At 37.6% G+C, this 17,961-nt stretch overlaps 1 protein-coding gene across 2 annotated transcripts in view; it reads right to left on the bottom strand.

The window, feature by feature from the left end:
* Window positions 1-17,961, bottom strand: part of ispd (isoprenoid synthase domain containing) — a 64,606-nt gene that overhangs the window by 20,461 nt on the left and 26,184 nt on the right. For both annotated transcript variants that reach the window (XM_015399583.1, XM_015399584.1), the window contains exons 7-9: window positions 10,298-10,375; window positions 10,118-10,210; window positions 5,874-6,005 (exon numbers count right to left, since the gene is read on the bottom strand). In XM_015399583.1, coding sequence (XP_015255069.1) covers window positions 5,874-6,005; window positions 10,118-10,210; window positions 10,298-10,375 — 303 coding nt within the window. The remainder of the gene's footprint in view (window positions 1-5,873; window positions 6,006-10,117; window positions 10,211-10,297; window positions 10,376-17,961) is intronic.

The raw sequence follows: 17,961 nt of genomic DNA, 5'->3' as shown, positions 1-17,961 counted from the left end.
TGTAAAAGTGCCGTACCCTTCTCCATGTTTGTTAATTTGTTTATCCGCCAATTTCTTTTCTTTTTCGGTTCCTGTATTTCCGGTTCCGGTACTTTTAGTTTTACCAAATAAAAGCTTGGGAGCAACAGACTTTTACAGTAATAAAAGAAATTATAAAAACTGCGTTAATACAAGATAAAATAATTGTCGGCGTTAATTGATCGATGAGTTACGTGAAAATAACAAGTTAACTTGCCCAGCCTTACCATGCCTATGTATGACTATATACCTTCTCATGGCACTGTTATGAAGTCGGAGTCATTGGATCAGATCGCATGCATAGCAATGCCTTCAAAAAACAACCGTCATCGCTCCCCAGAGCCATGAGATTTTAAAGAAACAAATCAGCATTGCCAAAGGTGACAGAGTGGAGGGGAACTGTGACCATCAGACAATCATCCAGGGTGTCCAAAGAGCGACCATAGCCCTGACACAAAATAGATCTAAACAGAAGCACAAGAGCAGCAGTAATAGGTAAAAAGATTGGTGAAAATATGCATGAGACCTGGCCCCAAAATCAACCCTCACAGGTAGCTCCCCAAACATAGGCCAAGGCCAAAACCAAACGATGCTTGGCCCCAGATAGAGACACAAGTCAACAGCAGCAAAAAGGAGAAAAACCTTCCCAGAGCCCCCAGCCAGAAATACACAAGGCTGCTCCACAAAGACAGCAACAAGGTTTACAGCTGGAAGGTATCATGTGAGCTATGGTGTCATGGTTGACATTTTTCAAGAGTAAGTCATAACGGAGATATTCAGGTCATATTTCTAAATAGAACACTCTTTAGACTCAGAAAATAATTCAATTGGAAATGGAAGTGTTTCTTTTGTTTGTTTTTGTGTGATCCTCTGTACAAAATGAGACAAGGACGGGTACCGGGTCAGGGCATGGGATCATCAGTGTTCCAGCAGACTTTGGTGAGCACTGTGATGTATAGTGTCTTAAGTCAGAGAAAATAAACTAGTATTAGAGGTCAAAGCACTAGAGGATTCGACATTTGCCAAACTTGTGTCGGGGTTGCTTTTTTATATAAGCATGTAGAGATTCTTGATCACAGCATAAGAAGGACTCAAAAATTAAAGGGGTTTTTAAAGAAAGTATAGACGCTGTCCAGTTCATCTAGATCACAAGCGTTCATCCTTTTCACTGCTGGTTAGCAACCATTTCTCATGAATCATGTCTAACACACGTTTTATAGTCGAACTTTAAATGTTGACAGATCGTGTTTCAGGATCAACGATCTTCAGCAAAACAAAACTGTGTTGGTAGAAAACAGTGACTTCAGCTTTTAGTTTTACTTGGTGCCACGATAGAGTAATCACGTAACCACTGTACATGTCTTCCTTGACTGCATGTTTGACAACGGAATAAATATTTGCAAAACAGTTACAATCAGAACCCAGAATCTAAGAACAGCCTTAAAAGAGTGAAGGTTGAGCTACTTTTAAAGAATCAACAAGATTTCTAATGTCTACCTTAAACTGCTACAATAAGTTATTAGGAGAAATAAGTATACCCTCTCTCAGTTCTGCTTTAATGTATAAGGACATAATAAAATGTTTAGGTGTTTGCCAAGTTCTAAAAATATTGTAATCAGATCTCTAATACAAACACACAGAGCACTATAAGCAAAGAAGAAGTCAACATGGAAAACCTGATTGTGTAAATTCGCCCATTTTAAAGATTCTAGAGCCATATCTTTGTCTCTCAAATCAAAATAAGCTAATATCCTTTTTTTCTAAGGCTCTTCAGCGACTGATTAACATATAAGTAAAGTAAGAGTTTGAAATAGTTAAATCAGTATATAAGTGTTAATTTTCAAAGCATAACACTTTCTCTTTAAATTGTTAAATATATTGAGTAAATTCGAATTTAAGTTTATTTTTGTTTAATTAAATCATTACACAATTGAAACTACTTTGATGAAAAATATTTAAAATCCTTAATTACATCTATTACTAGATCCTGCTGATTCTCAGTCTAAATATGCCATTACATTAATTTATCAGTAAGAGTCTAATTTCTTCATTTGATACATATCTATCTCATTGCTCCTCATTTCACATAGAGACCAGAGAATTCATCCTTCGTACTGATTTTTAGCCAAAGAACAGACATTAAAAGGGTTTGACAAACACATTAATGGCATCAACTGTCAACTAATAAACTTACTTTGAAATAGAAAATGTCTGGACAACCCCATCATTAGGTATTTTCAGTTTGGTCTGACATCCAAATACAAATATGTGTTGACACTTTCAACAGGAATACTTGACCTGTCTTTGCCAAGAACAGAAAATGTAATCCAGATTTTGTTGTCCAGCAGAACTCACAACATATGAGTCGTCATGAAACAGAACTGAAGAATAACTATCGGGATCCCTACAAGGCCCACACATCTAGGTAATGTCTAGCTAATGAAACAATGCTGCAAACAATTTCTAGGGTGAATTAAAAAGCTTCCAAAAATGCTGTTATAGAAATTTAAAAACCTGGGGGAAAAAACAAGTTGTGTGAACAACCTTCAACTAGGATGAAAAAAGCCATCTGGGGAAAGTTATTCTCATTATAACAAAAGGTTAACAGAGATTTCCATCAGCCTGTTTCACTTTCTCAGGAGGGTAAATCATTCTGTTATAGTAAAACACACACCACCTTTTTCTTCTTTTTTTTATCATGTCCTCTGTTTTGTGAGAGAAGAGGAATTGGCAAACAAATCAACAGCATTATCCTCTGTGATTCTGAGGAAACAAATCAAACTCATGTGGGACAGAACAATATGCCCGCCTAACCATCCGTAAAAAAAATAAGATCCTTTTAACTGGAATCAATAGATCTCACTTCCCTGCCAACCACAGACAAATTCAGTCTACTTTGAAGTCTACATTTAAAGGGAATACATTGACATATTTTAGAGTCAGAAAACCAAAAACCTTGAAAGCGTGAAACATGAATACACATTTGGGAAGCAAAACTTATCTGCAGATTGTAAAAATCATAGTTTCAATACTCTTTGATGGAACACAAGGATACCTGTCAGCCAAGTTAATAACATCAGGGGTAAGTACTATATACAGTGGTTAGAACAAGTATTTGATACAAGGTCGTTTTTGAGGGGTTTCCAGTTGCAAAAAAGGCCTGCAGAAGTCTTTAAATTTGATCATAAGTTGTATTCAACTGTGAGCGACTAAATCTAAAACAAAAATCCAGAAAGTCAAACTGTCTGATTTTTATTCACTTGCATTTTATTACATGACATAAGTATTTGATACACCAGAAAAACAATGCTTGATATTTGGTATGAGATATGAGAACTTTCTTGTGGTCTTTTAAGAGGTTTGCTCTTACAGCATCAGGAATTTTGGACCGCTCCTACATACAGATCTCCAGATCATTCAGGTTTGGAGGCTACCGCTGGGCATTGCGGACTTTCAATTCCCTCCAAAGATTTACGACTGGGGAAAGATTCAGCCACAACCCATTTTTAGCAAACTTACTGAAAGAAAGAGGCTGTTGGCTAAGAATTCCTGCTACATGACCCATCTATCCTGCTATCAATAAGGTGAAGTCGTTCTTTCGCGTTTTCAGAAAATAATCCCAAAAGACTGATGTTTCCACCTCTATGCTTCAGTGCGACAGTGGCATTGGATGTAGGAGTTTGCCATGAAGGATTGATGGTTCAAGCCCCAACTCCGACTTTCAGTGTCGTTGTGTCCTTGGGCAAGACACTTCACCTGCATTGTCTACTGATGGTGGTCAGAGGGCCCGGTGGCGCCAGTGTATGGCAGCTTCGCTTCTGTCAGTGAGCCCCAGGGCAGCTGTGGCTATAATGTAGCTTGCCACCATCAGTGTGTGAGTGTGTGCGTGAATGGGTGAATGAATGTAGTGTAAAGCGCATTGGTCAAGTCTCCTGACTTGAATAAAGGCGCTATTTAAGTACCATGATGTTTCCACCTCTATGCTTCATGACTTGGATTTTTTTGGGGGGTTGTACTCATCTTTTTTCTTCCTCCAAACAAGGAGGGTTTTTATTCCAAAAATCTGTATTTCTGGCCATCAACCATATTACTTTCTTTCATTCCTCCTCTGGATACTTCAGATGGTCATTGACAAACTTAAGAAAGTCTAGGATGTGTGCTGACTCGAGCAGCGGGACCTTGGATGTGCTGATCAGGTGATTGACGAGGCCCTGCTGTGTAGTTCTAGATGTATCCCTCACCTTCCTCATGATCATCGCCTCATGAGGTAAGATCCTGCCAAAATGCCCCAAACTAAGGGAGACGGACAATCATCTTGAACTTCTTTAATTTTCTTATATTATTGCCATTAGTTGTTTCCTTTTTTCCTGTTTTCATACCCTCCCATTAAAGAAAATGATGAATTTACACTATTAATTCAAATAATACAAAACTAAAAAAAGTAATAAATAAAAATGTACAAAAATTATAATCTAGGAAAATAACAAAACGATTTACAAATGTTCTTTTAAAATAATTCTAAAAAAACAAACAGCCCCAGACAAATGTAGGTGACTTGCTTATAAACACTGAACCAACAGACCTGTCAACAGGTGCAAAAGTCTGAATGAACATTTCCTGAACCTTACACAAAACACCTGATCTCAGTGTTGTTAAAGCACAGCTTTAACAATAAAGTACCTTTGTGGCTAAACCTAATTCTTGTCTCTGTGTGGATAAGCTGAAATCATAAGTGTTTAGAAAGCAAATCTTCGCTTTATGAACTCAAAATTGAACAGAAAACTTTATTGTCCATACTTTTTGTCCTGGACTGACATTAACTCTGTTTCACTTCTAAACCCTATCATGATCACATTGCAGCACTTTATGGCCATTACTTTAACCTGCCTTTTCACTTCTTTTTATCTTTCATAGCTTTTGAGATTATTTCTTAATTTCAGACCTGGACATTAGAATACCTATATGAGTCCAAAAGACTAAAAACAAATGAAAAAGTGTAGAAATTGTCATACATAAACTTTTAATGGTTTTCCATCTGTTAAGAAGGCCTGAGTAAACCTGACTTGCTAAAACATCTCCTCCCCTGAGGGTTGACGCTTTTCCCACTCATTTGTAAAGTCATGCAGCTGCCAAGAAAGCCTCATTTGTCTCAACACTGCATTCAGCCATAAACATAAATCTCGCTGGTTGTCAAAGCTAAGGCCAATAAAGCTATGAATATTCAACATTTGTCTTGGGGTTTTTAAAAGCGGCTTGAAAAATATATCTATTTGATAGCTTTGGGAGCCTGAAACTAAACAAAACTCTTCTCCTAGTGCAAGATAAATATTTCAAAATGTAGATGATCCCGTGATTACTGAACCGTAACTCAAGGATTTTAGGTCAACCACATCCACTGTAATGATTCCACTACAGGTTTGGCTGACTTTGCAGAGGATTCCCATGACACACAGTTCAATTTTAGAAGCTTGGCCTAAGCGAAGCTTTACAACCAAAGCACCTCTCCGTCCATTTTATCCCTCTGGCTGTTAGTTCAGACATACAGCTTACCCATGTGTCGGAAAGGAAAAACACTGATATCCTGTTCTTTTAATCACACAGGTGGGCAGACAGCTTTTCCCACTTGCATACAAAAGATTGTGCGCTCCACTTTGCTAATACGGTCGATAAAGACAGCAACCTCGCCTGAAGCAAGAGGGCCTGACAAGACATCTGAACAAAAACCTTGAAAGACGTTTCCCATCTTGTTTTGTTTGGCCTCTCCCTAAATGTGCATTCCTCAGGAAGTCTGAGCCCTCCTAATGAAACGAAACAAAGGAAAATAAGGAGGAAGAGCAAAAAGACAAAGTCCTTACCCCAGGCTGATGAAGCCGGATGCCGTAGAGAAGAATATTTTGTAACTTGGCTGTCGAGGCCAGGCCCATCAGTGCAGCAGACTCTTCCGCCCTCCTGCTGGTAGACGGCTCCTCTGTGCTGCTCAAATGCAGCTATGAAAAAAAAAATGTATTTTAAAAACACAGGGTTGCTAATGCAGGTTGCTGTGCTCTACTTTATTTTCAAAGTAATCCCAGACACAGAAGCTTTAAATAACATTCATTCATAACAATTACCGTCACATCTCCTTAAAAATTGCAACAGCTACTCTAATAAGGAGAATTAATTCAAAGTTGTCAATTTTTTTGTCTAAACACACAATTCATTTAATCTACTTGAATACAAATCTAGCAATCTAAAATTTATCATTGTGCAGATTAGAAAAAGTTCATCCTTAGAGAGTTGTTAAATGTGTAAGAGAGGATTTTCAGAGCCAGGAATGCACAAAAATCTCTTACAATAATGTAAGGTTTTGCACCAGAATAATGGGAACAAAAGATATTTTGTTCACAGCAAAGATTTAATAGGGACTGAATAGAGATGGGATGTTTTGGTTTGTTAATAAATCATCAAAGATACACCAAGACATAAGGTGAAACAACAACCCTCAGAAACAGATCCATTTATTATAAGAGTGTTTCTTTCAGGATGAAATTTTTGGCCAGCAGGCAACAGCATCCGTTTCATCATTTTGGTTAAAAGTCAAGTAAATTGCACGTCAACCAAATTCTCTGAAGACCCAAAATTATGCTGGCTCTCCGCTGCAAAACTGGCAGAGTTCATTTAAATTCAGGTCAGTCTATTATAATAAACCACAGGGAAACTGATTTGCAGCACACATCATAAAAACAAAGGATAAGATCACCCCACAACAATCAGCAGCCACTCCGATTTATTGAAAACATAAACTCTCAGATCTGTAATGCATCTTAGAACATGGTTACTATAGGCACAGTCAATTTAAAGAGCATAGTACTCTAAGAGTAATAGAACACTGAAGTCTTCATCAAACATCGGATCCAGTTCCAAAAAAACGCTGTGGTCTAGACTGGACATTGAGTCTGGAAAAGTGATTACCTTGGTTACCACCCTTTTTATCAGATAAGCTGATAAAACCAAACAACACAAAAATCAGAGTGGACGGACCTAATAAAACACTGATCAAGTCCATCCAATAATAGGTTACTGTTACGGCCCCTGGCCTTTAGAGGCTATGCAGTCTTCCTCTTTGTTTATACAGAGTGAGGAGTGGGAGCACACAGCTGATTGGCTGCCCAGAGGCTGCAGAGCTAACCCTTTTGAATGGGCAGAGGATCACCAACCAGACCGACCTGCACCCTATAAACGGCTGCTGTGATCATTCTTTCAGCTATATGCGTGTCTACTTCTGGTGTTTCATGGAGATTTTTATGTTACCACTCCTTGATAACCGTATTTATTTTTTATTTTTTTATCATTATTACATTTGAAAAACGTTTGTTTGTATTTTTTGAGACAGCAAAGCCAAGTAAAAATTCAGTCAAGTCATACCTCTTTAAAAAAAGAACAGTTTAAAACCATCACCAAATAATCATAACGAGTGTAACTTTCATGCCACAATAAGAGTGTGAATATTTCTTACTGAAAGAGCAGATCCTCTAACCTGGTGAGCCAGACTGATAATGTGTAGCACTCAGGTTAAGTATTACACATTATTAATCTGGTAGGAAGAACATTCAGCAGATCCTATTTAAGCTGATTGGACGGAGCAACGCCTAATGCCCGCCTTCCAGAGTTTTATTTTAGCAAATCATGGTAACTAATTGTATAGCAGCAGATGCCATGATAAACAACTTGTGCTTGTTTCTCTTTAAAAGGTGAAATACTGAATCCTGACATAAAGGATGTGATGGCAGCATCTATGCCTACGACCTCCTGAACCGCCATGTTTATTTTGGTTGGAGGTCTCCGCAGCTTCTGCTTAGGCAATAGCTATATACAGAGTGGTTTCTGATGTGTTTGTGAACCTGTTATTACCAAGAGAATTCAGCTTGCTCACAGTGTCATATAAAAACCATGTATGATTATTTTTCTAAAGGTTATGTTCTTTAACTTTAAAGTTGCTGGACTAATCCTAACCATCCTATGTTAATGTGAAAAAGAAACTTGTCCTTTACCAATATCTTCACCTGAATACTTCTGAATTGCTTTAAAAGTAGCTGTTTCATTTTTTATTTATTTATTGCCAGATTTTATCCAAATAAAAACTACACTTTTGATTAATATGTACAAATCCCCAAATATCATTTGTCATTAGATCAGAGTATTCAGCAGGTTTATTTGTTCTCCAACTTTGTTTGTAGTTACATCAACATAAGGCCCAGCTGCACTTATAAAAACCTACTTCCTAGAATGCCTTATCGTCCAATCATTGCGATGCAAGATAAACAAGAGCTAAAACCAATGTAAATACACCTTTAACACATAAATTAAAGGACAACAGCCCTTCGAGAAATAGAAAAATAAACAATAGGCTGCACAATTTGCCTTTTAGGTTAAGGATAGAATGTATGTTGTTTAATTGTGACGGAGAGGATTGGTTCCTCTAACTAATGAAGCTGGCCCTGACAAGATCTGAAACTTTGCCAGCATGTCTGACTCAAAAATACTCAGTGACGTTTGCACTCATTACATTCCCGTTGTTTTACTAATGTGTGTTGAACGCAGGTTAAAAACTGAGAACAGATTTCCGAAGACTGTTTGACATCAGTGAGTTGTTATCTTTGGCTTTTGTCCTTTACAGAGAAAAAGTAAAGGTATAAGTGAGATTAATTTACTCAAGAGACAGTGCTGAAAAAGCAGTAGCATTGCTGTGATAGTCCTGTAATAATAATTATTTTGGTAAAGGAGCAAAAATACCTTAAAACAGCTAAGTTCCTCATTAAAAGAAAATTGTATCCCTTTAGAAATCATTAATTTCGATTAGCCACAGACTTTTGGTTCAGTTAGCCACAATTAGGCCTGAATTTATTCCTCCTTCCTTTATCGACATTATTTCAAAAGTGGTATTTGGCTTGCTTTTTGCATGTCTGAGTAATTCTCATGAATTCTGCTATGAAGCTCTTCCTTTCCTTTCCTAGACAGGGAAATGGGGAGTCCTTTCTCTGGACTCAACTTGAAACCAGTTCCCTCCATTAAACATCTACCTTAACCACACTGAGTCTCTCAAGTAACCAACATCCTCTCTTTCTCTGACCAACAACTGGTCATATGAGGCAGAGGGTGATCATCACAGAAACTGTTCTTTTTTTGGCCAATGTCTAAGTCACAAAAATGTGTTTCTTAGATGTGAGAGTTCTCTGACTTTGGTTAGTCTTTCTACAGAAAAACCTTATAGCCAGAAATGGCATGACACCTCGTTACGGATAGCTAAAGGTCATTGAATTTGGTTGCATCCCCATTGGGAGAGGCATTGTCACAGTAAAGGCAAGTGTCTTTCTTCTGGATAGTAAAAATAGCACAAGAAAAAAAAGTTTTTGTTTTTATAACAAATGAGTACCAGGCAGGGCTAAAGGCATTTATTTAATTCTTTAAAAGGCTTAAATACTTTTAAGTGTAACAGAAAAAGTGTAGGGATCTGTATGAGGAAAATACTTTTTAAAACATCAGAAACTGCTGGTTGATTGTACTTAATCTGTACTTGTATAAATGTGCATCCTCCAAAGAGAGATACACACTTTTACAAAAAGGCGCTGCAACTGGGCGTAAACGGCACATGGGAATACAAGATGATTACAGCTCAATGTCACTCATCTCAGTTCATTTCACTTTTAGTCAAAAATAATGAACACCATCTTTATCTTGCATTCACGCTTGCTTTCAGGAAAATGAATAATTTACGTTTATTTTGTCCTAATGGAAAATCTCTGGTTATGATGCTCTGTATTATTTTGTTTATTAGTTTTCATGAATTACATCTTTAAGTGGAGTTCAAAGAGATTTTGGTTTGTTGTTTTACAGGTTATGATCCATCAACCAATCAGAAACGAATGTTTTCGCCTGTTGAGCCTTATCTTATTCTTTGCGTGTAGTTGATAGCTTGCAGAATCACACGGTAAACAGCCAAAGAGTGAAGGTTCAGAGTAAGAACAATCTGGTGGACAGAGGTTTGGGTTAACATAAAAAGAAATATGTCCAACTTTATTCAGTGGTCATCATGGCTATAGAGGTATGGCTGGTAACTCACCGAAATAACGACTACTGGATGGAGAAGGGCCCGCTTTTCTGACTTTAAAACCACAAGTAAGGCTTCCACTTCTGAAAAACAAGAATGACTGACCTGTGGAGCGAGAGAAGCAGTGAATTACCAAAACAATTCACTGCTAGACGTAATTATTCTATGGATATGTTTAAAATGGGAACTCACAGAAAGCTGGATGAAGTTCCAGTCCCTTAGCAGGTACCTGATGTTGTCTCCCATCAGATCTGGCATGACGTTCAACTCCTGCAAAGATATTTAAACATTCAAATCGTAACTTCTTTTGATTTTAGGACCTTGGTCGTGGAGGACTTGGGGTCAAGTGTCAAACTGATATTGGTGCCCTAAGGTCAAGAATCGTATGGTTTTTAAGACGTTTAAAAACTTTCCATTATGCATGTACATCATCACTCAAGGTGGCAAGAACAAAAATACAGGTAAACAAAGACTACTTCACAAGAACTCTAGAGAATCCCTCCTCCTGCAGCATTTGTAGTTTTTAGACATCACACAAGAACAAAGTTCTTCCCATATAATGGCCGTTTCTCAATTCACGAGAATGCGAGTCCGCACTTGCGTTATCGTCAAGTCCGGTCTTGGCAAGAACACAGGAAAGTCTGGACTCCGCGAGAACGCGAGCATGCAGCATAGATATGGGTTAATTGGAGCAGAAGTGTACTCGTGATGTCACCACACACTCAGCTCGTCTAGAGCTGTATTTCACCTAATGTTATTAATAGTCTCGAGATAATAATAAATTATGACTTTTTACATTTAGTGGGCGAATAATAATGAACACAGTCAGATAAACACAAATCAAATTAACATTTTGCCAAAAAAAAAATTTGCCGAGAGATGGCTGCTATAGACGGGCTGTAGTTAGCCTTGGCCTCCGTTAGCTTTGGAGCTCCGCTGGTTGGCGCAGTCCTCTCAACTTCGGAAATCTTTTTTTTTTATTAGGCGTTCAATCGTTAAATGGACCATATAGTGACACTTTAAAGTATTATATTCTCGCCTCAAATGATCTTAAAACGTACTTTTATTGAACAACAACAGAACAGCAACAGAAAAGAGCACTTTTAACTTTCGATGGAGTGCTCCATCGAAAGCTGCTGCTGCCGCAGTGCATACTGGGACAGCTTTCACTTTCAATCTCAAGAACCAACATGTCTGCTCTGATGCATACTCGATAAAGAGGCCGGGGCGAGAACAGCATCCGGGGATTTGGTGCGTACTCGGTCATGCGTTCTCGGCAATTGGAACAGTGCTCGGGCTGAGGCTGATGGCGTATCACGAGTACACGAGCGCACGAGAACACACAAGAACGCATATTAAGAAACGGCCAATGTCTAAAGCTGCAAGAAACCAGAGCTGATGAAAAGACTAATGCTATATTGTTCTTTCAGCTGAAGAGATATGTCTGTTCTTACAGAGAATGTAATTACCTTTAGGAACATCTAAAGTACTGACAAACATGTTTTGAATTGACATATATGTTGTGATTTGAAAATCCCTAATCTCACAATTTTTTACACACCCTGTACAGCAGTGCAGCATCCAGAGTTGTTTTCTTAGGGTGCTTAGCCTTTTTTAGCCTTATAGATTATCCTACACATGTTTAGTATTGCAGCTTTCACTATAATTATCCCCTTAAAAAACATTTGACACAAAGTCAATAAAAACATTTTTTTAATCTTTTCGTAAAAATGATTTAGTCATTGTTTTGTGATTATTTCAAATAAAATAGACACAATCTCAGAAACAAAAAAAATGGGGAGATGTGAGGTAGAACATTTAGAAGGGGGAGAGAAGAGGCCTTCTGGAAGTCCAGAGAGTTGAGCGTGCACAGGAATCGCCTCTAAATGGAAAGCAGACGGTTTCTAAGCATAATGCCAAGTAAATTACTTTGTACAAAACAACAGCAGCGTGATTCATCAACCGAAACAGCCTGGTTGGAGGAACCACAGGTCCTGTCTGGTGCTAACAGTGAACCATAATAACACCATCCATGTTAGGGGTTGTTTCTCAGAGTGAGATTCTTTCCAGTTCTGAAGAACAGCATCAACGCCTCTACTAAGAAGCTATACTGGCCTAAGGAGAGTGTATGCCTAGTGGGTTAGAGCAGTTTGCTTGTGCTCTGAGAAGGTTGAAAGTACCTGATTTGATCCCAACAGCCTCAACTCTAATTTCCTGAGCAAAACCCTTAACCCCTGATTGCTCCCCGACGCCACACAATGGCAGCCCACTGCTTTCCAAGGGGTTGGGTCAAAAGGCAGAGGACGAATTGTGACATTAAAGGGATTTACAATTTTTTTACTTTTTTTTTTTACTAATATTTCAGGGACATTCTGGTCTTGATCTTTGGATTTTTAAAAAGCAGTGTGTTAGTCTCATATAAAGTGCTAAAAGAAGCTAAAAGACTAGTCATGAATTCTCAGAGTCCTTTCAAAGAGCTTGTATATTAGATGAAAGATTCTAACCAAACATTATTTTTATCTCCAAAACAATAATTGCATGATTGTTAAAGAATTTTGTGCTTAGTTACCCCACTGTTTAAACTATGGTTTGGACAAACAGCTCTTTCCGTTTCCACAATCTTCCCTGCATAAGACACTCTTCAGCTCCTGAAACTCATTCTCTCTACTTTGTGTATGACTTCTTTTATTATAGCGGCAAAATGTATTCTTTGTGAATACAGGTCCTGATTAGGGTAATTTTATCAAAAATGTCAACAACCTTTTTTTCAATTTGCAAATGCAGTTTTATTAAAAGAAAATTCTTTGCACCACCAACAAGCATGTAGGTGTTTTACTCCAAGGTTTAACTGATAATTTTTTTTCATGAGTAACCTCTGTGATGGTTACTCACGTCTTGCTCCGCTGTAAGTTCCTTGGAGCTTAAGGACACCATGCGCGATAGAAGATTATTATGTGTTAATGCATAGGAGCACAATATGAGGTAATCAACGTTTCATTTAGTATGATATTATTCAAACTTATCAGCAACATCCAGCACACAGGCAATTTCTGCCCAAACCTTTTCTTGTAGTTGCGTGTCTTTGTAATAAGGATGTCTAGGATTGTACATAATCGGTTTGTTCTTGATTTCTAATATCAACGTTTCTTCGTCCATAGCTCCAATAAAAAGTTGCTCTTGAAGTAGTGAGTTGTGCCTTTGGAAGATGTTGCGACTGGAGCTGAAAAAATCTTTCAGAATAAAACAAATATCTTGATCGAGATGATAAATCTGCTTCCTTATACATTGAAGTACCAGTAGTTTGCGTGCCATAGTTAAACAAACTGGTGTTCTTTATTGGGACTATATGAAAATTATGTTTTAATTTCTAGTTACCAATCTGTTTTTATCCTATTTTATTTCAACAAACCCAATGTTGTGAACTTTCCTATTCCTGTTTGTGACACTATCGCAATTCAACCTGGCCGCATTCCAACGAACCTGAGCAGAGCGAAACGTGGAATTGCTCTGTATTTTGACGGTTAAGGAAGGAGAACATGTACGTGAACGGTGACATTTGGGGAGTCACAGAAAATGTGGAATGGTACTTATTAATTAACATAACTACCTGGTTTGCATATCGGCATAAATGAATGGAGTGGACAAATAACGGTGGATGTGGAATGTTAGGTTACTGTGGAAATTGTGCCTTCCCTTCTGTTTGGCGGTGTTCTGTCAGCTCAGCATACAGCATCAGGCCAGCATGTTCACACTATTACGCATTACATAGAATGTCCTCTGTCTCCACTCTCCTTACAGCTAATCACGCTGTTTTATTTCCTGATTTAGTCAGGTTTTCGTCGTAGTTTTGTGCATAAAACAACAAAAAAAAGTCCTTCACTAGGTCCACTAAATACATTAGCTTTAAAAAAAAAAAAACATTAAACCTTTACCACCTTATTAAAAAGTGATTGGCATTTTAACAAGAATGTCTCAAGGATTTTATGCAAATTAATTTAGAAATGCAATTTCTAACATTTTCATTTTTATGTTTAACGCAGGAAAATTGCATCATATATGAAAATAAAATATTTCGCAAAATTCTATACATGGATTGAGCTACTCCTTTAATCCCAACTTTGAACAAGATTATTATTACTTTTTTATGGGCAAACTACAACCTTATTAGCAATAGGCATGGTGCTCACATTTGATTCACTTCAATTATCTACCTTCTGCTCTGCCAAGCCACTGTATCCAAGATGACATAATGTCCAAATCAATATCAGCGACGATTTGCTGGGCAGGAGATGTGCTTTGTATGCGTTTTGCAGATGGCTACAGGTGCAACTAGACCCTTACCTAAATCCACTTAAAACTACCTCAACGNTTTTTTTTTTTACTAATATTTCAGGGACATTCTGGTCTTGATCTTTGGATTTTTAAAAAGCAGTGTGTTAGTCTCATATAAAGTGCTAAAAGAAGCTAAAAGACTAGTCATGAATTCTCAGAGTCCTTTCAAAGAGCTTGTATATTAGATGAAAGATTCTAACTAAACATCATTTTTATCTCCAAAACAATAATTGCATGATTGTTAAAGAATTTTGTGCTTAGTTACCCCACTGTTTAAACTATGGTTTGGACAAACAGCTCTTTCCGTTTCCACAATCTTCCCTGCATAAGACACTCTTCAGCTCCTGAAACTCATTCTCTCTACTTTGTGTATGACTTCTTTTATTATAGCGGCAAAATGTATTCTTTGTGAATACAGGTCCTGATTAGGGTAATTTTATCAAAAATGTCAACAACCTTTTTTTCAATTTGCAAATGCAGTTTTATTAAAAGAAAATTCTTTGCACCACCAACAAGCATGTAGGTGTTTTACTCCAAGGTTTAACTGATAATTTTTTTTCATGAGTAACCTCTGTGATGGTTACTCACGTCTTGCTCCGCTGTAAGTTCCTTGGAGCTTAAGGACACCATGCGCGATAGAAGATTATTATGTGTTAATGCATAGGAGCACAATATGAGGTAATCAACGTTTCATTTAGTATGATATTATTCAAACTTATCAGCAACATCCAGCACACAGGCAATTTCTGCCCAAACCTTTTCTTGTAGTTGCGTGTCTTTGTAATAAGGATGTCTAGGATTGTACATAATCGGTTTGTTCTTGATTTCTAATATCAACGTTTCTTCGTCCATAGCTCCAATAAAAAGTTGCTCTTGAAGTAGTGAGTTGTGCCTTTGGAAGATGTTGCGACTGGAGCTGAAAAAATCTTTCAGAATAAAACAAATATCTTGATCGAGATGATAAATCTGCTTCCTTATACATTGAAGTACCAGTAGTTTGCGTGCCATAGTTAAACAAACTGGTGTTCTTTATTGGGACTATATGAAAATTATGTTTTAATTTCTAGTTACCAATCTGTTTTTATCCTATTTTATTTCAACAAACCCAATGTTGTGAACTTTCCTATTCCTGTTTGTGACACTATCGCAATTCAACCTGGCCGCATTCCAACGAACCTGAGCAGAGCGAAACGTGGAATTGCTCTGTATTTTGACGGTTAAGGAAGGAGAACATGTACGTGAACGGTGACATTTGGGGAGTCACAGAAAATGTGGAATGGTACTTATTAATTAACATAACTACCTGGTTTGCATATCGGCATAAATGAATGGAGTGGACAAATAACGGTGGATGTGGAATGTTAGGTTACTGTGGAAATTGTGCCTTCCCTTCTGTTTGGCGGTGTTCTGTCAGCTCAGCATACAGCATCAGGCCAGCATGTTCACACTAATACGCATTACATAGAATGTCCTCTGTCTCCACTCTCCTTACAGCCAATCACGCTCTTTTATTTTATGATTTAGTCAGGTTTTTGTCTTAGTTTTGTGCATAAAACAACAAAAAAAGTCCTTCAATAGGTCCACTAAACACATTAGCTTTAAAAAAAAACACATTAAACCTTAACCACCTTATTAAAAAATGATCGGCATTTTTACAAGAACTTCTCAAGTGTTTTATGCAAATTAATTTAGAAATGCAATATCTAACATTTTCATTCTTATATTTAACGCATGTGAAGTCCCTGGAAAATTACATCATATATGAAAATAAAATACGTTCCAAAATTATATGAGTGGATTGAGCTACTCCTTTAATCCCAACTTTGAACAAGATTATTATTACTTTTTTATGGGCAAACTACAACCTTATTAGTAATAGGCATGCTGCTCACATTTGATTAACTTCAATTATCTACCTTCTGCTCTGCCAAGCCACTGTATCCAAGATGACATAATGTCCAAATCAATATCAGCGACGATTTGCTGGGCAGGAGATGTGCTTTGTATGCGTTTTGTAGATGGCTACAGGTGCAACTACACCCTTACCTAAATCCACTTAAAACTACCTCAACGCGTGGTTATCCCTTTAATTTTGTATGAAAAATACACATTAAAGTACCTCAACGGGCATGTATCCATTTAGTCATGTAGAAAAAAACAATTTAATTACTACTTTTTGGTGTTTTTTTAAGTGGACGGCACGCATGCATATTCCTATGGGTATGCTGGTCTGAGGAGGTATGCTGATCTGACAGAACAATGGCAAACCCACTGTTTGCTTATTTCTCTGCAGTTTGAAATTAGTTTAAATTGCAATTGGATTGCAAAAACAATTAATTGCCCATTCCCAGCCCTGACCATTTAACTCTCAGCTGAGAAGCCAACAAACCGATCAACTTCCAACATTAATCAGTCGTATAAATTTGCAGTTGTGAAGAAGACGGTTAAACACTTAAAAGAACAATGTTGTGGTAAATTAGATGTATTTGCTGATAAAGGCATTTACAACATAATTTTTTTTAACAATAAAACATGCACTCTCAAAAAATCAGGCTAAAAATGTTGATAGAAAATGCATTGGTGTCACTGCTGAAGCATCTGACCCTGATTGTAGCTAATATCTTATTACCATCGACTGCAGTCAGTAGTCATTTATGCTCCTTTAAGCTCTTAAACTGTCAGAAAACATTATTTCTTGTACAAAATTCAAACAAGCTAATCACATGCAAGCCAAGTTAAATAGCTCGATTCTGAAAATGTAGTCAAATCGTCAGATCGAGCCAAGAGCTGTAAAAGCTTTTAGTTTGAAGGAGCCCACACATCTATGCAGCCTACTGATGTTTTCGCTGGGGTTCTGGCCTTAGCAACATAAAGCAAACGGATCACCCAATGACCAAAAAAATTCATTAACTAATCATCTTCAGAGTTTTGCTTCTAATTACAATCTTAAACTGAAATGCCACCCTTGCATAACATAAACATTAAAATAAACATCCAGAGGCTGTGTTTGGCACAGAAACACAGTTTGTTCTACCTACATGAAGTAACGGAAAGCAACTGAAAATGTGTAATGGTTATGGGAAACATATGTCAGGGGCCAGCTGAGATTGATAACTGCTCACTTTCAGTGGAGAAAAATCATTTCAGCCACTCTGTTGACTCTTTCAAACCTTTATTTGACCAGGGTTACATGTTGTAGATAACAATCCTCTGCAGGGGTGCCAAATCATATTATTTTTCTGACAGTCTTCCTCTCTCAACATCTTAACCTAATGCACTGCTAAATTCACCACCTGCACACAAACTCTAATGGCTTATCCTTTATTAGAGCCACGTAAATGGCACTGCGACAAGTCATTTTTCATCCTCCACCTCCTCCACTTGCCTTTCATCTCCTCCATTACTCTTCCTCCTTTTCCAAACTCAATGAAAAGGATGTATCTTGTTCCTTACAGGCACACCGGAAAACTTCGGCCCCACAGGCCACCTGAGCACAGTTAGGAAGCCCTCCAAAAAATGATACA

The sequence above is a fragment of the Cyprinodon variegatus genome, unplaced genomic scaffold (genome assembly GCF_000732505.1).
Source record: "Cyprinodon variegatus isolate N-32 unplaced genomic scaffold, C_variegatus-1.0 Scaffold1026, whole genome shotgun sequence".
NCBI lineage: Eukaryota > Metazoa > Chordata > Actinopteri > Cyprinodontiformes > Cyprinodontidae > Cyprinodon > Cyprinodon variegatus.
Note: the sequence above shows the minus strand (reverse complement) of the source record. Positions and strands in the feature narration are given on the sequence as shown.